General features: G+C 34.2%; 1 protein-coding gene across 1 annotated transcript; it reads left to right on the top strand.

The window, feature by feature from the left end:
* Nucleotides 1-9,829: 9,829 nt before the first annotated feature.
* Nucleotides 9,830-17,411, top strand: DPB2 (DNA polymerase epsilon subunit B2). The gene is given in 14 exon segments (XM_088804253.1): nucleotides 9,830-10,156; nucleotides 10,275-10,458; nucleotides 10,544-10,694; nucleotides 10,824-10,956; nucleotides 11,098-11,174; nucleotides 15,048-15,152; nucleotides 15,268-15,348; nucleotides 15,464-15,482; nucleotides 15,485-15,599; nucleotides 15,703-15,797; nucleotides 15,880-15,979; nucleotides 16,237-16,351; nucleotides 16,466-16,576; nucleotides 16,999-17,411. Coding segments are annotated over 14 exon segments (1,590 nt in total). The 5' UTR covers nucleotides 9,830-9,993; the 3' UTR covers nucleotides 17,140-17,411.
* The last annotated feature ends 742 nt before the right edge of the window (nucleotides 17,412-18,153 follow it).

The raw sequence follows: 18,153 nt of genomic DNA, 5'->3' as shown, positions 1-18,153 counted from the left end.
GTATCACAAGAGCGGGTGACTTGACTACTTTATCTAGAATCTTGCTGTCTCCTAGAACTGAAAGTTCTTTGTCCCACCCCAACATTAGCACCAGGCGAGTCACTCCCCCTCTATGGCAATCGTGAGTCCTTTTGTGGACCCTGACGGCTAGAAAATGAACCACCATTGCTGAAATCTCTACGGCATTGGTAACCCTCTATCTTGGCCTTCTTTGCTCTATCCCTCGTAGCCCTACTCTCACTAGTCCTCATCTCAATGCGCTGAGCACGATCCACTGCTGCAAAATAGGTAGTGAAATCTCGGGATGCCACAACCCTAAATAATGGCTCCACTAGCCCATCCACAAACCTCAGAATCTTTATATCCTCAGTAGAAACGAGATAGGGTGCATAGCGAGCTAAGTGTGTGAACTTGATGTCATACTCGGACACCGTCATGCTCGAAGTCTGTACCAAAGTCTCAAACTCTCTAGCTCTGGCATTACGTACACTGAGTGGTAAGAATCGATCTAAGAAGGCTACACTGAACTCACTCGAAACCAACTGTGTTGTATCGGTCGGTATGCCTCTACATAAAGAGCTATACCATTCTTATGCCACATCCTCTAATTAGAAGGCGGCTAACTCAACTGAGTGAACACTGGAACATCCCAAAGCTCTACAAATTTTCTCCATATTATCCAAGAAAACCTGGGGTTTCTCCGATGCATCAGACCCTGAAAATGATGGAGGATCAGGAAGAGAAATATCTAAAAATCCCTTCTAAACCTCATGATGTTGGCCATCGACCTATCCTTGGGAGCTAGGGGATTCTTGTACTGTAGGTCTCCCCTCTACTACCCTTTGTATATCCTCCATACGGGTCGCCATCATCTCTACAACCCGATTGACTCCCTGTAGGCTTGCCGCCAAATCCTCGATGGTAATACCCCTAGCTAGGTGTCTATCTACACCACTTAAGGACTATCCCTCCTCTCGCCTACTCACAGGTGTATCCGCCCTCACCGGCCTAGTGGCCCTGCCACGTCTACCTCGGCCCCTAAGGGTAGATGCCCGTGGCCTATCTGTCAACTCGGTAGGAGCATCTTACTCCCCCATCCGTCTTGAGGCGGCTCGTGTCTTAGGCGGTATTCTTACCTAGACAAAAGCAAACACCTGTTATTAAACACATTTCATAATCATACTTAAGAAAAAAGGTGGTTTCTAAGATAGGGAATCTATGCGGTCACTTGGTTGTTAAATGTGTCGCGGTTCACACTTCACAACCAAAATTCTCACATAAAGACCCGACTCTCCGCTGGACCAACAAAAGGAAGTCCTAGGACCTAGACAAACCTAGAGCTCTGATACCAACTTTGTCACGATCTAAATTCTGAGCCATGACCGGCGCATGGGCCCAATGGACATAATCCACTAAGCCTAAGCAAGCCTATCAATCTGACATGTTCATCATTCCATCATAAACTACTAAGTCACATTTCATAACTCAGGATCAAAGTAATATTAAACAATGCTAACTCATACTGGCATACCAATTAAGTGTACATTGCCTACAACATGTATCTCAATAATTTACATCAAGTTTGTCTATACATCTCAAAAAGAAGACTTGACTTCCAACAGAGGGACTAGGACGTATGTACAGCTACTGAATGCCGAGACACCTACCAAAAGATGGATACAAGTCTACAAGGACACCTTGTCCTAGTTACCGACTGCCTCGAGATCTGAAAACATGAAGTTAAAAATGGTGAGTATAAACCCAGTGAGTGAACAAGGAAAGGAACAAGCAACAACAAGGGAGAATTTAAAATCATGATGCACTTGTTTCAAAACAATGCAATTTAGTTCCATTCATATTAAAAACCCCTCATCAAGCCCTTAAATAATTAATCATTTGAAAATCATGAACCCATACATAACAAACCATTTGAAGAATGAAAGCTTCAATGATACGCAAACAAGTCAAATACGACAACAAGCTACAGCAAGAATGCATTTCCGCTGCAACGACGTTGGGATTAAGTTATTAGCCGAACAAGGGTTTCTCACTAAACCTCCTCATTTTAAACTTAACTCATCTAGTCCTTAATGTTGAAAGTCCATGCTCCGATATGGTAGCAAATAAGTGAAAAATAGGCAGCAATTGGACAAGATAGGAGACAAAAACAGAAGGTTTTCGCTGCAGTGAAATTGTGACCCAAAAACAGAATGTTTCTTGCTGCTGCAAAATTGTAACCCAGAAATAGAAAGTTTCTCGCTGCAGCAAGAATGAATTTCGCTACAGCGAGAAGCTACTGTGTCATTCTCGCTACAACGAAAATGCATCCTAGTTGCAGTGAGTTTTCGGCCAGCCTACCCCTCTAAAACCCGAGGGTTTCTCGCTACAACGAGAATGATTTTTGTTGTAGCGAGAAACAGGGCACCAATGCAAAATTTGCCTTCTTCCAAAGGAAAAACCACCTTGCTGAAATGTCCAAACCAACATGAAACACATAACAATTTCCCAAGGTTTAACATGTCAAGTTTCACATGCATTACAACCATAAACCATTATCCATTAATTTCCTATAACACACATATTTACATATGTATATATGTATACTTATATACCCATCATCATCATACACACCATCCCATCATCATCATCACCAGCTCATGCGCACTCCCTACTCGTACAAAACCAGGTCATCCTCGGCTTATGCGCACTCCTTACTCGCACATAGCCGAGTCAATATAATTACACAACACTATATTCAAACATATATGTATATCAACATAATGCAGTTGCATAGAAATCCATAATAATCACATATCATAACATAAACCATTTTTCAAGAGCTTGTTCCCAAGGCATTCATTTTTTAGAAAAGTTGTATAAAATCATTCAAACACTTGTACAAAACAGTCATATTCCCAAAACAATTTTGATAGGTAGTCCACTCACTGATTTATTGTTGAGCCTTTAGTTGACTCTAATTCCCCTAATGATCCAATTGGAAGGATGGGACTTCATTAGAACCTAGGATCACATTAGCATAAGCAATAGGTCAATTCACACACTATGAACCCTAAAAGCTATCTCTTAGCTAGCTTTCAATTGCCACATTAAATGGCTATCTATGTTCACTATCTTAATCACTAAAAAGTAATGAACATACTCAACAATAAAACAGCTCATACTCCCAATTACCAGCCATTATTCATAGCTAAAAACCAAGCTTAATTCATCACTTACCCTAGGGCTCCTTTGTAGTCGAATTCTCTTCCAATAGCTTCCAAATCAATGGGGTAACTCTCTCTCTCTCTCTCTCTCTCTCTCTCTCTCTAAAATGCCCAACTAGTGAGAGAAAGTATGAAAATAAGATTTTTCAAGGGTTTTAAGGAGAGAAAGTGGAAGAATACAAGGGTTCTAGTCAAAACGGCTCAAAGGTATGAAAACTAGAGCTAGAGAGAGAAAATCATGCAAGCTCCATATCAAGCTTCCATGGAGGTTGGAAGTAACGTGAAAGAGAAGAAGAAGAAGAAGACAAGCTACTAAAAAAATGGGAGAAGAAGCTGCTAGAAGAAATATTTATAGCCAATCTTATGTATTCCACTTAAATTACCAAAATGCCCCTCCACCAATTAACTTACTCTCTTCCAACCCTTTATGAAATCTTTTTACTCCTTTGACACTGGGACAAGGTCCATAATGTTCTAGACATACTAGGGTTCATGAAAACTTAAAATTTTAACCCGAGGTGAAAAATGACCATTTTGCCCCTATCGTGAAAATCATCAAAATTTTAGTTTCCTTTCCATTTTATCCCTAATTTCACCATCCATTTATGCCTTAGGCCTACTTAGGTCATAATATTGTTTAAAAATCTTACTTTTATGGGCTTACTAAGGAAATGACGAAATTACCCCTAATCAGGGATATCACGTATACTTCCCTTTACGAGTCTATAAAGGTCAAGGTCTCACAGTACCCATATCGACAACCACCGATCTAAACAAAGAAGTCCGAGGGAGAATAGGATATGAAGAAGGTGAAAGGAAGAATGTAGAAAAAAAGGAAAGGAAAAAGGCAAAAAAGGGTCATTACTTTTTTTTTCTTTCATGTTATTTGCAATTGATGTATACGATTATTTTTTATTTCTTCCCTTTTTCCTTCTAACATTTCAATCGTATGATGAAATTTGATATATTAAATTTATAGTTAGTTCCTTTATTCTGATTTTTTGTCTCAAAGCTCAATTTAGGGTCTTAATTTTTTGGATCTTGGTGATAGTATATGTGTACCTTGGAAATCAATGACTTGGTTGTACTGAGATATTTTGTATTTAATATTTAAATTTAATTCAAAGGTTTTTTTTCGTAAGACTTGTATATATATGAATATTTGATAGATTAAAGATTTCAATGTTTGCATCTAAGCATTTAACTCATGGGTTGGTGCATGATTTTCTTGCTTAAAAGAGTACGATTCGAATTTCCTTTCTTCCAATTCAAAAAAAAAAACCTTTAATTTTTTTTTAATGTGAATGAAATATTAAAACCAATTACATCAATCTAGGCCAAGAAACACTTAGAAAATTTGCAAATAAAATTGTGCTAATACTCTTAAGAGGAGTAAGAGGAGAATCATAAATGTGCAACTCCAAAAGTAGGTTTTCATGATGAGTGACTAGCCAATTTGCATACTAATTCACTTCACGATGAACTTGAGATATAGTACAATCCCATGGTTGTCGAAGCAACTTCTGATACACTTAAGCAGATGCGTATGCGGATCTAAGTTTGAACTCTAAGTTGATAATTTTTGGATTGCTAGTAAAGAGTCTGACCCCACTTGAACTTTTTTGTTAACGATGTCAACGGGTAGAGTACTCACTAATTTTGAGACACTCAAAACCGAACCCAATTAATAAATGGGTTACTTGAACCCTACAACTATTCAAATACTTTTTAAATTTACTACCCTAACATCGAACCCTAATACATACTCACTACTCGATTATTATCCAAACCCGTTTAAAAACCCAATTATGTAAAAAATTATTAAAATGGTCTTCATGGGTACCCAATTACCAGAACCCAAATTCACACCCATATCCATATACAATAATATTTTTCATCCATATTTTATATAATTCACTAATAATTAATTTATAAAAGCACACAAACAATAAAATTTAAATTTAAATAATCAAAAACAATATCTCAAATATCAACATAAATAACTAAAAACAAATATTCAAATAACAACTTAAATAACATCACAAGTTTAATTAACTATATGGGTTTGTCATTAATTTCATGAAATTAAAAAAAATAGTTAAGTTCTAAAACAATTCTAATTTCACAAGTATATATATATTATAATAACTTTATAAGTTATAATTTTTGTAATGTTAACACAAAATAAAGAGTAAATATACTAAAATTATATATAATAGTAATTATATTCCTTATAAATTAACACAATATTCATATCTAAGTTTGAACTCTAGCTTGATAATTTTTGGATTGTCAGCAAGGAGTCTGAGTCCACTTGAACTTTTCTATTAGGGATGTTAACGGGTAGGGTATCCACTAATTTTGAGGTATTTGAAACTGAACCCAATTAATAAATGGGATACCCAAGCCCTACAACTACCCAAATTTTTTTAAATTTACTACTCTAACCGCGAACCCTAATACATACTTATTACCCAATAATTACCCGAATCCATTTAAAAATCTTATTATGAAAAAAATTATTAAAATGCTCTTAATGGGTAACCAATTACTCGAACCAATACAATAATACTTTTCATCCATATTCCATATAATTCACTAATAATTAAATTAATAAAAGCACACAAATAATAAATTTTAAAGTTAAATAATCAAAAACAATATCTCAAATATCAATTTAAATAATTAAAAACAAATATCCAAATAACAACTTAAACAATATTATAAGTTTACAACAAGGCAACAACATCACAAGTTTAATTAACTATATGGATTTGTTTTTAATTTCATGAAATTAAAAAAAATAGCTAGGTTCCAAAAAATTCTAATCTCACAAGTATATATATTATAAGTTTATAGAAATAAATGTATATATATTGTTGACCTAATTATCTTTTATATTTTCAAATGACAAAAAGAAATGATCAAAATTTTCACCTAACCTCTATAGTGTCATGTATCGATACATATTTAAGTAGATTACAGAGATCCTTGCAAGTAAGTTCAAATATATGGATATATAAATAAATGTATCAATACAACTCGACAGGAATTCAAAACAAAAGGCAATGTATCGATACATTCACATGTGCATCGATACAATATAACTATTGGAGTCTTGGATAAAAATAAGAACAACTATTTTCACATTAAATTCTCTCCCAACTACCCTTGAAGCTTTGGCAATTATAAGTACAAGCTTCTTCAGCATTTATGAAGGTTAGAAGACTTGAAAACACAACTTAAGATAGGAGAATTAGCCAAAATACATTCAAAACCTATTGTACTTTTCTTAAATACAAAAAGTCTTCTAGTTAAGCATTTATTAGGCTTCCATTTTTTCTTTTAAGTATTGTACCAAATTCTTCACTCAATCTTTAAGAGACACTCTTGCTGTACCTACATTTCTCTCATTGTATTTGCTTAAATGGTTATACCTTAACCAATAAAAAAGGTAAAGTGGTTGTGTTTTAACCATTAAAAAGCATTGTATTGTATAGTTATGCTTGATCCACAAAAGGCATTGTATTGAGCTCTTTAATTGAATAATGAATTTTAATCTTCTTAGTGAATCTAAAGGAGAAGACGTAGGCAAAAAAGCTAAACATCTATAAAACACTTGTGTTAATTTCTCTACTATTCATTTTACTTGAAAATTCAATTCTCTTTCATTGATCTAAAAGCCAATTAGTTTGTATTCTTTTTAAACTCAGCTTTTGAATTAAAGAAAATATTTTTTCAAAAAGGAAAATAGTTTTTTTTTTATTTCTTAAAATAGTCCAATTCACCACCTCTTGGGCCTAATCATATTGAACTAATTAACCTAACATATATTATAATTAATAATTTTATAAGTTATAAATTTTGTAATGTTAACACAAAATAAAAAGTAAATATACTAAAAGTATATATATGATAGTAATTATATTTCTTATAAATTAACACAATATATAAAGTATATATATTAAAAGATATTACAAGTTAATTAATAATTATAGTTTCATGAATGAATTTAATTAACAATAGGGGTTTGTCGTTAATTACATGAAATTAAAAAAAGAATAATTAGGTTCCAAAACTATTCTAATCTCACAACTTCTCTTTAAGTATATATATTATAAGTTTATAAAAATAATGGTATATACATTATGATTAATAAGTTTATAAGTTATAATTTTTGTAACGTTAATATATATAATAGTAATTATATTTTTTATAAATTAACATAATTTATAGAGTATAAATATTAAAAGACATTATAAGTTAATTAATAATCATAGTTTTATAAATTAATTTAATTAATAATATGGGTTTACCTTTAATTACGTGAAATTAAAAAAAAAACATAATTGTGTTTTGGGGTACGGGGGGTTCCCAAGAGTTGATACCTGAACCAGACATAGGTAGTGAAATTACCAATCGAAGTCATCTCAAACTCGATTATAGAGTACTTTAACCCTACATAACCTAGTCAGGTATCTTGTTACAGGGTATCCATTGCCATCCCTATTTTATGTAGCCTTCATCTCGACATAACTTGAGTCCTCAGTATAAAACCCATAATTATGATATTAAGGCAAAAGAGACACCAACTTTATATGTGAATCCGAATATCAAATTACCATTTTCGTCTCTAAGTAGTCCTCCCAATGCTATTAGACCCAATTGACCTCTAACGCTTCCATCCATATTTAGTTTTACAAAGGAATGCTTTGGTAGTTTCCAAGCTATTAGTATTTCTTTCTTCATGTTCTCTTCTTAGGTTATCCCAAACCTCTTTTGATTTGGTCCATATTTGTTGCCATGCATTTTTGCGCTAAATAAAAAAAGTATTAAACACTGATAGATTTCTCCAATACCATAGCATCCATGTAGTGTAAGCAAAAATAATCTCCCATGGAATTCCATCCAACTTTATTTTACTCATCATATTTTCTAGCACCCACTTATGCAAATCAAGATTGAAGAAATTACCAGTGATTGTCATTGGAATAATCTGAAGCCATAGACCCTCGTTGTGATTGTAATCTCTGACTACATGAAGCAAAGATTCCTCTTGATTACCACAATGAAAGCACGATGTCAGGATTCCCAAGTTTTTCCTAGATAACCAAGTTGCAGTTGGCAAAGAGTGATGTAGTAATTTTTAAAGTAATAAATGCACTTTCCTAGAATTGGTGAACTTCCAGATGTGTTGCTAGTGATTCTCTTTCAAATGTTGGTTGTTTAACTAAAACTCATATGCCAGTTTCACTATAAACTCACCATTACTCGTTGGTAGCCAACATGATGCGTCATCCTTAGCACTAATAGGGTCAACCATCACTGCTGCTGTCATCTATGATATATGTCGAAGGAGTTCCTGCTCAATTTGCTCCCAATTCCATCTACCAAACTCATCACAATAACTAGCTACAAATAAATTAATTTCCATTTTTGATTAGTCATTAACAACATGATCAATTAACAATCCATAGCTAAGCCGAACATTTATCCGAAAATTTGTTTGGTGGCCATTGACAATAATTTTCCCCATGCCTTCCTCTAATATTGGTCTAGTTTTTAATATGTTCTTCTATACATGAGAGTCCGTTGCTTTGGCTTGCATTGACATTAAGTCCTAGCCATAAAGATACAAACTTCAATGTTGAAGTTTTAAACTTTGGATTTTTAATTTTTCAAAATTATTATCAATTTTTTATGCTAAAAATTTTGGAAATAAATATAAAATTTATTAGTGTAATACGCTTCAATGTGTAATTTTGTCTTTATATTTCAATACTTGTTTCACACTTAACGCTTCAAGAAGAAAGTAGGTAGAGTGCATCTAAAAATCCCACATTGGCACATCGACTAGGTAAGGGAATCTTGGGAAGCTTATAAGCGATGGCACTGCACACCCCATCAGGTTAGCCTTTTAGGGAGAGAGTAATGACCTTGTAACAAGTGATATCAAAACAGACTCGACGATGAGAGTATTGTCATATTGGGTGGGTGAGGTTTTCATGTGTTACAACTTAAACTTATCCTCATGTGACCTTAAACTCTGAAAATAGAAGTTAAGTAAGCTTATAAATCACGGACTCACTTTTTTAATCTAAAAGATATGTTTGATAGATGGTGGAAGATCTATGTTTATATATCAAAGACTCACCTCATCTCTTGCTGATGTAGGATTCGTGACATTCTCACCTAGCACTTCAAGAAGAAAATAGGTCAAGCGTATCTAAAAATCTTACATTGGATAAGTAGAGAATCTTGAAAAGCTTATAAGCGGTGTTATTACATATTCCATTAAGTTATCTTTTTGGGAAGAGATTAACTGGCCCTTGACAACTTGTTTCAATTTTTCTTACTTTTATTTTGATTCATATTTGATAAAAAAACAAAGAAAAAATATTTTTAAAAATATTTCATTTATTTGAATTATCTAAAAACATAATTATTATGACGTGATATCTTAGAAAATAAAATAAATTTTTTTTCTTTTTTAAGTTTTTGAAAATTAGTAAAAATTTTAAAAAATAACTAAATTTAATATTTATTTCTAAGATTAACGTTTGCCAATAATAATTTACCGTGTTATAAAATTGTTGAGTTCCCGCCAATTTGCAGATAGAAGGTAAAGATTTACCCGCCAAAATCAGCCGCAAAAGTGCAAAACCCTCCTCCCTTTGCCAAAATCCCATTTCCGAGACAGAGCGAAAAGAGTGTAAGGAAGAATAAAACTGTAAAGCCAGAAACAAAGAAAAAAAAAAGGGGCGGCAAAATGAGTGGGCAAACTCGAAAGATGATACAGAAGAAGTTGAAGATCAGAGGATACAGCCTGAAGATGGATGGCCTTGAGGAGATTCTTTCCTTTGTTGATCGCTTCCAAGATGCCCAAGATGAAGCCATCGATCTGCTACTCGATCAGCTCGATCATGAATCCCGTAATTTTATGATTGTGATTGCTATTTATTGTGATTACTGCTCCATCCCTCTTTATTAGGGTTTTTCTTTTTCTTTTTTTTTTAAATTATGAGTAATTGGATTTTTCACCGGAAGCAGTGAAATCTTCCATAATTGACAAGGGGGCGGTGCATCGAGTAATCAGTCTTCTACTGGAAGCAGAAGCAGCCGAGGAGGAATGCCCTACTTCTTCAACCTCTCTTTCCCATTCTTCTATTCGCGTTGTTGATGCCTTTCTCGTCCCCAAATTTCGATACGATCCCATCAAGAAGCATTTCTTTCAGTACGTAATGCTTTACTACACTTTTCTTTTCTTTTCGAAACTATTAGGTTAGATTTGAATTCTAAAAGTTGCTTCATGTTTATAGACATGCTGGTAGTCTACCGATCCATGGGGATGCCTCTGCGAAATCAGCTCTGTATAGGGATAGGTTTCTTTTATTGTTCCAAAGGGTTTCTCGTGATCAACATTTTATTAAACCCGCATTTGATACTGATGAAACCTCTCAAAGTTGTCAGGTGCTCCCTCCTTTTCTTACTCTTCCTCGTTCTATATGTATACGGTGAAATGGAGTTAAACTTCAAAGTTTGTGTGCTCTAAACACAGAGAAAAAATTGATGTTTTCATGAGATAATATTGTTGGGCAGCTATCTCCAATACAGTCTCTGGTTGGGCAAAGAGGGAAAAGATGGGTGATGGGTGTCATCTCGCAGTTGGAGGATGGACATTTTTACTTGGAAGACCTTACCGCTGCTGTTGAAATTGACTTCTCTAAAGCAATATCCTTTGCTTAATTGCCTATCATACCTGCTTATATATTGGTTCTGTTTCATTAAAATTTTAACTGCTTCATAAAATCATTGTTTACTGTAAATCAAAGTGGAAAACAGAAAATCATTGTGTTCTTTGACAATCAACACAAAATAACTACAGGATTTTTTATGGAGAACACCGTCATTGTAGCTGAGGGTGAAATGCTTTCTGAGGGTATTTTTCAGGTGGGTGTTATTTTTTATTCTCTTTACAGTTGCTACATTCACACTTTACTTTATGATACCTCCTGGGAAAAGTTTTTTCTTCTAAAACTTGTGTGTGTTCTCTGTATTCTATCTTTTACAAAAGTTTCTGTATGTAGAGTAATATATTTTTGGCAAGCATGTTGCGCACCATGTAATGATATTCATTTGGACTACTTTTATAAAGCAGTCAAAGGAAACTACCAAAGTTGACTCAAACAAGTTCTAAACCATAAATAGAAGCAAACTAATAGAAAGGAACCATGAATGTACCTTTAGACTTGACATTTTCAGATTTCTAGCTAATTAAGATGTACCAGAAACCTTTGTGACACAAAACCAGTGAAAACAGAACAAAAAGTAAAACTTGCAACTATTAACTTGAGGAAACATGAATTGTTATAGACTTATAAAATATCTATTCTAGATTAAATAATGTCCTAATCCAATCTAATATCAAATAAAGACCATATTTCCAAACCTCCTGGATCTTCATTTTCCTTGAGCACTTTTGTCTATGTTATACTCCCATTGTTTGAGAATAGTTGTCCCTGAGATGCTGAGGTAGTAAAAATCCCTTGAGCTAATCCTTGCATTCTCTTATGGATGGGATAGGATGTTAAACTACTTGTTCTTCTTTGTAGATGGCAAATATGCTGATTTCAATGGGGCTATTCTTTTGATTGACTATATGAATTTTTGATTGAAATGGTAGAGTTCATTGTTAGAACAATTTTAATATGTAGCCCAATATAATAGTGATCATCAGGGTTGAACTTCCTCATCTCCTTTATTTTCTTTGTTATTGTGCATTCATCCAACTGTTCTTGGAAAGCATTGGTTGCAGCATCAACCACAGGTTTCATCTCCTCTCGGGCCTCAAGTTTTAATGGCTTGTAATTCTAGGATCTTTCTAGCTAAAGAATTGGAAACACGTGCAACAGATTCCTTAATTACTTCAGCTGGGTGATTGAAGCCTGAATCTTTTTTTTCATCCATGATGCAACATTTCTACTTTTTACTTCTTATCTTTTGTGCTTCAACTCCTCATGGCCAAACAATCGGATAGCTTTTCTGGTTTCACCTTTTCTGTTACTCTCTGGTTAAGTAAAACAACACCTGATTGGTGTTGCTGCTGTGCTAGTGAGTAATTGTAGCTTTTTCCTTTGGACTTTATAGAAAAGATTAGTGCAGAAGTTGTTGGATGCATTGAGACTGAAATTTAGATGTAAACTAGAGTTCTAAAATCCCTATTTTAATAGTTATACCTACATTTTCTTTTGACCTGGAATAGTATAGAACTCTTTTAACATCTTCTGAAGCAACTCATCAAGCTTAGCTTTCTCATTTAGCTTCTAATGAACCTACTTGTACTTATGTCAAAATCTACTTTGTTCCTCCGTGATTTTGTCGAAGAGCTTCAACATTGGATTTTAATACATCTTTTACAGGCATTGTTCAAGAATCCATATTTTTGTTCAATTTAATTTCAAATTTCCCCCACTAAAATGCTTTTGTTGCAAATATGACCTCCTTTTTGTCTTTGTGGTATATATTTCTCTAGCAGTATAGGTTTATTGCCTCCCTTGTATGAATAGTTGGCCAACCTAACCTGGTTATACCTCTTTCAAATCCATACCACCATCTTTATGCCAATCTAACTAGTTCTATCTTTGCAAATTTTGTCCTACATGCATAATCCATATCATGTAATTCTCAATATTCTTAAATGGAATTAATCCAATTAGAAAACAACATAGATCTACCTTTCCTTCATAATATGGAACCACAATCTGGACCTTGGTGAAATTCGTTACCACGACATTAACAATGGGCCTGACATGGTAGGCTTTCGTAAAATTATATGCTTTGGAATAAAGATTACTTGATTGAATTAATCATATATTGAAGGCGTTACAACTTTTTCTTACTTATCCTCATGAATACCATGTTGCTGATTATGAAATTCTAAATCAGACCTACTTTTGAGATTCAGTCCACACTTAAGTTGAGCAATAATTTGTATTTTTATCTCCAGTAACCCAACATGACCTTGCCTGCTTCCTGATTTTCTAGATTGTTTACAGACAATTTTCCTCTTTCAAGATTATAAAATCTATCCCATTGCATCAAGCTGGGCACATGGAATCTCCCACGAGGTAAAAATGTCTTGGAGAAAGCTCAAGCACGAACACCAAATTGACATAGGAGGGGAAACTGGGTTGCATCAAGTTAAGAAACATCTGGCTTTAAGGTGGGCAAGAACTTTTGTATTATGGTATTATTGGATGGTAGAAAATTATTAGCAGTTGGTTTGTTTATGAAGGCAAGAACTTGTTGCTTTATGATATTATTGGATGGAGAAGATAATTAGCAGTTGGTTTGATTAGGAATGAAGGCGAGAACTTGTTATTTTACAATATTATTGGATGGGAGAAGATATTTAGCTGTTGGTTTGTTTAGGAAGGAACCTCAGTTTTGGAGGAGAAAAAGGGTTAAGCCTACTTTCTCTGGGTGTGAACAGTACCCATGAACACTAATTCAAGGTTAACAGTTGAAGCTCAGATGTTGCTTTGTGTGGATTTGGTTAGGGTTTGATATATGGTTGTTCTAGGGTTTAAAGGGAATGATTTAGTGATGGTTTTAATCTGAAACAGAGCTGTAAAATAAAGAACAATAAGATAAAGATCTAGGTGTTGCACCTAAGTCCCTGGAGGTTTCACACATATGGTTAGGAATTTCCTTACCGAATCCCAAAGAGGCCTTAAAATCACAAGATGTTCATAAAATTTATATCTATTCAGTGGGAGACTTATTTATTCATAAATTTCTACTATTTTGACTCCCACAAAGATTAGTACCAAACTTGACTCAGAAAAAGCTATTAATCAGAAAGGAAAAGATAACAATGGAAGTAAAGCTTACGGAAAGCCTTAGACTTGAATTCTGAGATTTCCAGCAAATTTAGAATTACCTGAATATCTCTGACATATCAAGCCCAAGCAAAGGGAAAATGATAAAACTTGGAAACCTAAGAAACATAAATTAAGACTTAATAATTAGTATCTTTTCTAGTGTAAAAAGGTCCTAATTCGGTCCAACATCAAAGAAACACCACAAATCCAAAATTTCTCCGAACTTAATCTTGACTTTCCTTGACCACTTAATTGTCAGCAATGAATTTCTTAACCATGGCTCTCTAAGCTATTTCTTCATTGTGCGTAATGAGTTAGCAAATGAACTTGCTGAATAAATTCGGGAATTCCATTTTGGAGCAGTTTTTGAGTATTCATTTCCATCTTTTGTTTGTTTTGAAACTGTTGGAAATGAGAAGAACAGAAAATGGAACTTCCTTTTTCTTATTCAACTAGGAAAGGTTTGTGTAAAGGGTTGCAAGATTCCTTTAATTGTAAATCTCCAGACATTAACAGAACAAGTTCACAAGTCACAAGTCAGAGTTTTGTGCCTAAGCAGAACAAGAAGAATTTGTTTTTTAATTTTATGCAAGTTTGTAGGCAATATGATTTAACGTAGTTGTATAGTTAGTGAAAGTAGTATCAATGTTCGGTTCAAATATTCCTTTGTTGGAGCCTACAAAGAGCTGGCCTGGCTTGCTACGTCAGCATCCATCTATACTTTTAACAGGGAAAAATGGAAGGCTGGTTATAGAACCCTATTTTTTGAAGCTCAATGCAGACATTGAAAGACATGTAACATCATTGCCCCCCTAAGAAACTATGTAATAAATTTAGTGAACATTTGTGAAATTACATGGTTTCAACGTTATACATAATTTGAAGATATCTATTGAAATTGATTTTTTCTGGATGAGCTAACTATTGCTCTGTGATGAAGGTAATTACATGTGGGTTTCCTCCCTTAGAGGACAGAGATAAATCATTCAAAATACTTGCTGGGCATGACTTCTTTGGTGGTGGTACACTAACAAAAGAGGAGACTGTATCCTAAATTATTCCCTTTTTGATGTTTATTACTTGGAAAAAATGCCTGAACTCTTTCTTTGAAGATTCTTTTAGCGGAAACTGAAAATAGTTTCCCTAAACCCTCTTAATAGCTCAGACTTGCAGATCTGGAAAAGAGAGCAGTGAATGACATGTTTGTCATACTGTCTGACATTTGGCTGGATAATGAAGAGGTAATTCACAGTCTCTAATTCTTTTCCTTTTCTTCTTCTCTTATTTTAGGGTGCTTAAGGTGTGATTTGTTTGCTGAATAACTTGACATAATTTATAATACTGTCTTGTCCATAGAGAAGGTCATGGAAAAGCTGGAGACTGTCCTTAATGGATTTGAGAGTGTGGAAATTGTTCCTTCCTTATTTGTTTTGATGGGAAACTTTTGTTCTCACCCATGTAACCTCTCCTTTCATTCTTTTTCAAGTCTCAGGTGAGGATTAATTAAATTAACTCATTCTAGTTTTTCTATACACTTGTCATTTTGGGGAAAAAAAAGATTGGCTAGAGAAATAACTTGCTACTTTGATGTACAGATTGCAATTTGGCAAATTAGGCCGAATGATTGAAGCCCATCCACGGCTTAAAGAGCAGAGTCGGTTTCTGTTCATTCCAGGTCCTGATGATGCAGGTATATTAAAGTATTACCTCATGACGATTGCTTGTTCCCTAAAAGAGTTGCAGCATTTGATTGAGGATATAATCATTTTCAGGTCCATCAACGGCTCTACCCAGGTGTGCTTTACCAAAATATCTAACTGAAGAGCTCCAGAAGCATGTTCCAAATGCCATATTTTCTACTAATCCATGCAGGTTAATCTCTCTAATCTCATACTGTTTAACATATGATAACATAGGCTTAATATTTTGTAGAGAGCTTCGTCTGAGTCCATGCAGACTTGATAGTATTCAAAATTGTGTTCTGTGATTCAATAGTCAGTTACTAATGGAAGCATGAGAGGGTGATCTTTTAAGAGCTCATTTTCACACCTTAGAATATGGGATTCATATTGCAACTACAACAATTTATGTCTTTGATTTCTTAACTTGCAAGTGTTGTTTAAATGCAGAATAAAGTTCTACACCCAGGAAATCGTCTTCTTTCGTCAAGATCTGCTGTATAGGATGCGTCGTTCCTGTTTGATTCCCCCTTCTACTGAAGAAACGGACGATCCTTTTGAACATGTAACTTTTCTTCACCCCAGACCTTCCTCTTCTGCTTCTTTTTAATTATTTCTGACTATTCTAATTACTTTTCTCTCGTTGAGATGAGATTGATTGGTTGAGTTTCTTTTGCAGCTTGTTGCAACCATAACCCATCAAAGTCATCTCTGCCCACTCCCTCTCATTGTACAACCCATTATTTGGAATTATGACCATTGTCTCCATCTATATCCGACTCCACATACGGTAATGCTCTTGTAATCCAACTTCTTTTGCTTCTTTTGGTTGCTCTCAGGCATTTTGAAATGTTATATTGGAAAAAGAATGACACTGGGATTTTGTGTTTGCATCATCCTTAAGATCTTGAAGAATAAAAGCAAAAACTGAATGTAACCAGATGACTTTTTAGTTCATGAGAATGTGTAAAAACCAATTGTAACCAGATAACATTTTTATCGGTTGAGCAAGTTCTCATCCTATGTAGAAAGTACCCTAGGTTGCCATTTATTACCATGCCAGATAGACGGGGCATTCATTCAAAGAATGTGTATAATAATCATTTTTAATAGCCGATGAGTGTAATTGGAAGAAGTCAGATTCAACTCTGTTTTTATGATTGATACTGAGAGCAAAGATCTGACAGTTTCCTCCATGGCCTTTCCATACAGATCATTTTGGGTGATAGAAGTGAGCAGAAGGCATTCAAATACACTGGAATTACTTGCTTTAATCCAGGTTCCTTCTCAGATGATAGCACATTTGTTGCATATCGTCCCTGCACTCAGGAAGTTGAGTTTTCAGCCTTGTGAGTTTCTAAAGTTTCCTTCAGAATGCAGAGAATTGAACATGCGAAAAAAGAACTGCTATCTTTTTTCGTTGTAGTAGAACTTGCAGATTAACCTGTCCACTTGTCTTTCTGTTGTAAAGTAATCTCCATAGTTTTGGTGGATGCATATTACATCCATTGCCAAAATAGAAGAAAATTGCATTGTTATTAGTCAAACTTTGCCTGGTGAATATTTTTTATGTTAGTCAACATCTACCGCTCTATATGCACTTCAATAAATCGTGGAATTGAATATGGAAACTTCTATTAAGCTTTTGCTGCAAAATAATTATTTCACATGTAACATGCACTTTCTTTAACTATTTCATCACCATCCCCTGTTTCTCTTTCCATCTTTTTAGCTTCTAATTTGGCATTACATGCATCTTTCCATATTCCACTTAGTCATCATTCTTTTTTTTTTTTCTTCTTTCTTATAGAATAAGAAAAAGATGTTTGAATTTTCAATGGCAACTCATATTGCTTGTTCCACATCTTGTTTATTGAGTAACTAAGACAGAAACCTTAATTCTTGTCATGTTCTCAACCTCCTCATGTCATCTGAAGCAGATTGAAAGAATTAAAATTTCTTCATCCTTGTTAAAATAAATTTAGGGTTTTAAACAAATTTAACTTTGTTATATGGATGACTTAGCTTTTTATTTAATGTTAAATTAATATTTTAATTTTATTATAATAAAACCACTCTGTAATTAATTGACACCATAATACAATTAATAATAACCTCTTTTATCTCTGCATATTCCTTCAGGTTATTTCTTATTATTTCCTCTCCCTTCATACAGGGCTCCAGACTCCACTTAATTCATTCTTCATCTCTCTTGTCTTTTCCTTTGCTAGTGTGCTGCCCCGAACCAGAGTTAGGTCTTGTTGTGTCCTCTGTGATTATCCTTTTATATCAACTATATCAAACCGACTGGATAGCCTATTTTTTCTCTCTAGAACGCAAAGCTTTTCTAAGAGAAAAAAGATAGTC

The sequence above is a fragment of the Theobroma cacao genome, chromosome 3 (assembly GCF_053813885.1).
Source record: "Theobroma cacao isolate CCN51 chromosome 3, ASM5381388v1, whole genome shotgun sequence".
Lineage (NCBI taxonomy): Eukaryota > Viridiplantae > Streptophyta > Magnoliopsida > Malvales > Malvaceae > Theobroma > Theobroma cacao.
Note: the sequence above shows the minus strand (reverse complement) of the source record. Positions and strands in the feature narration are given on the sequence as shown.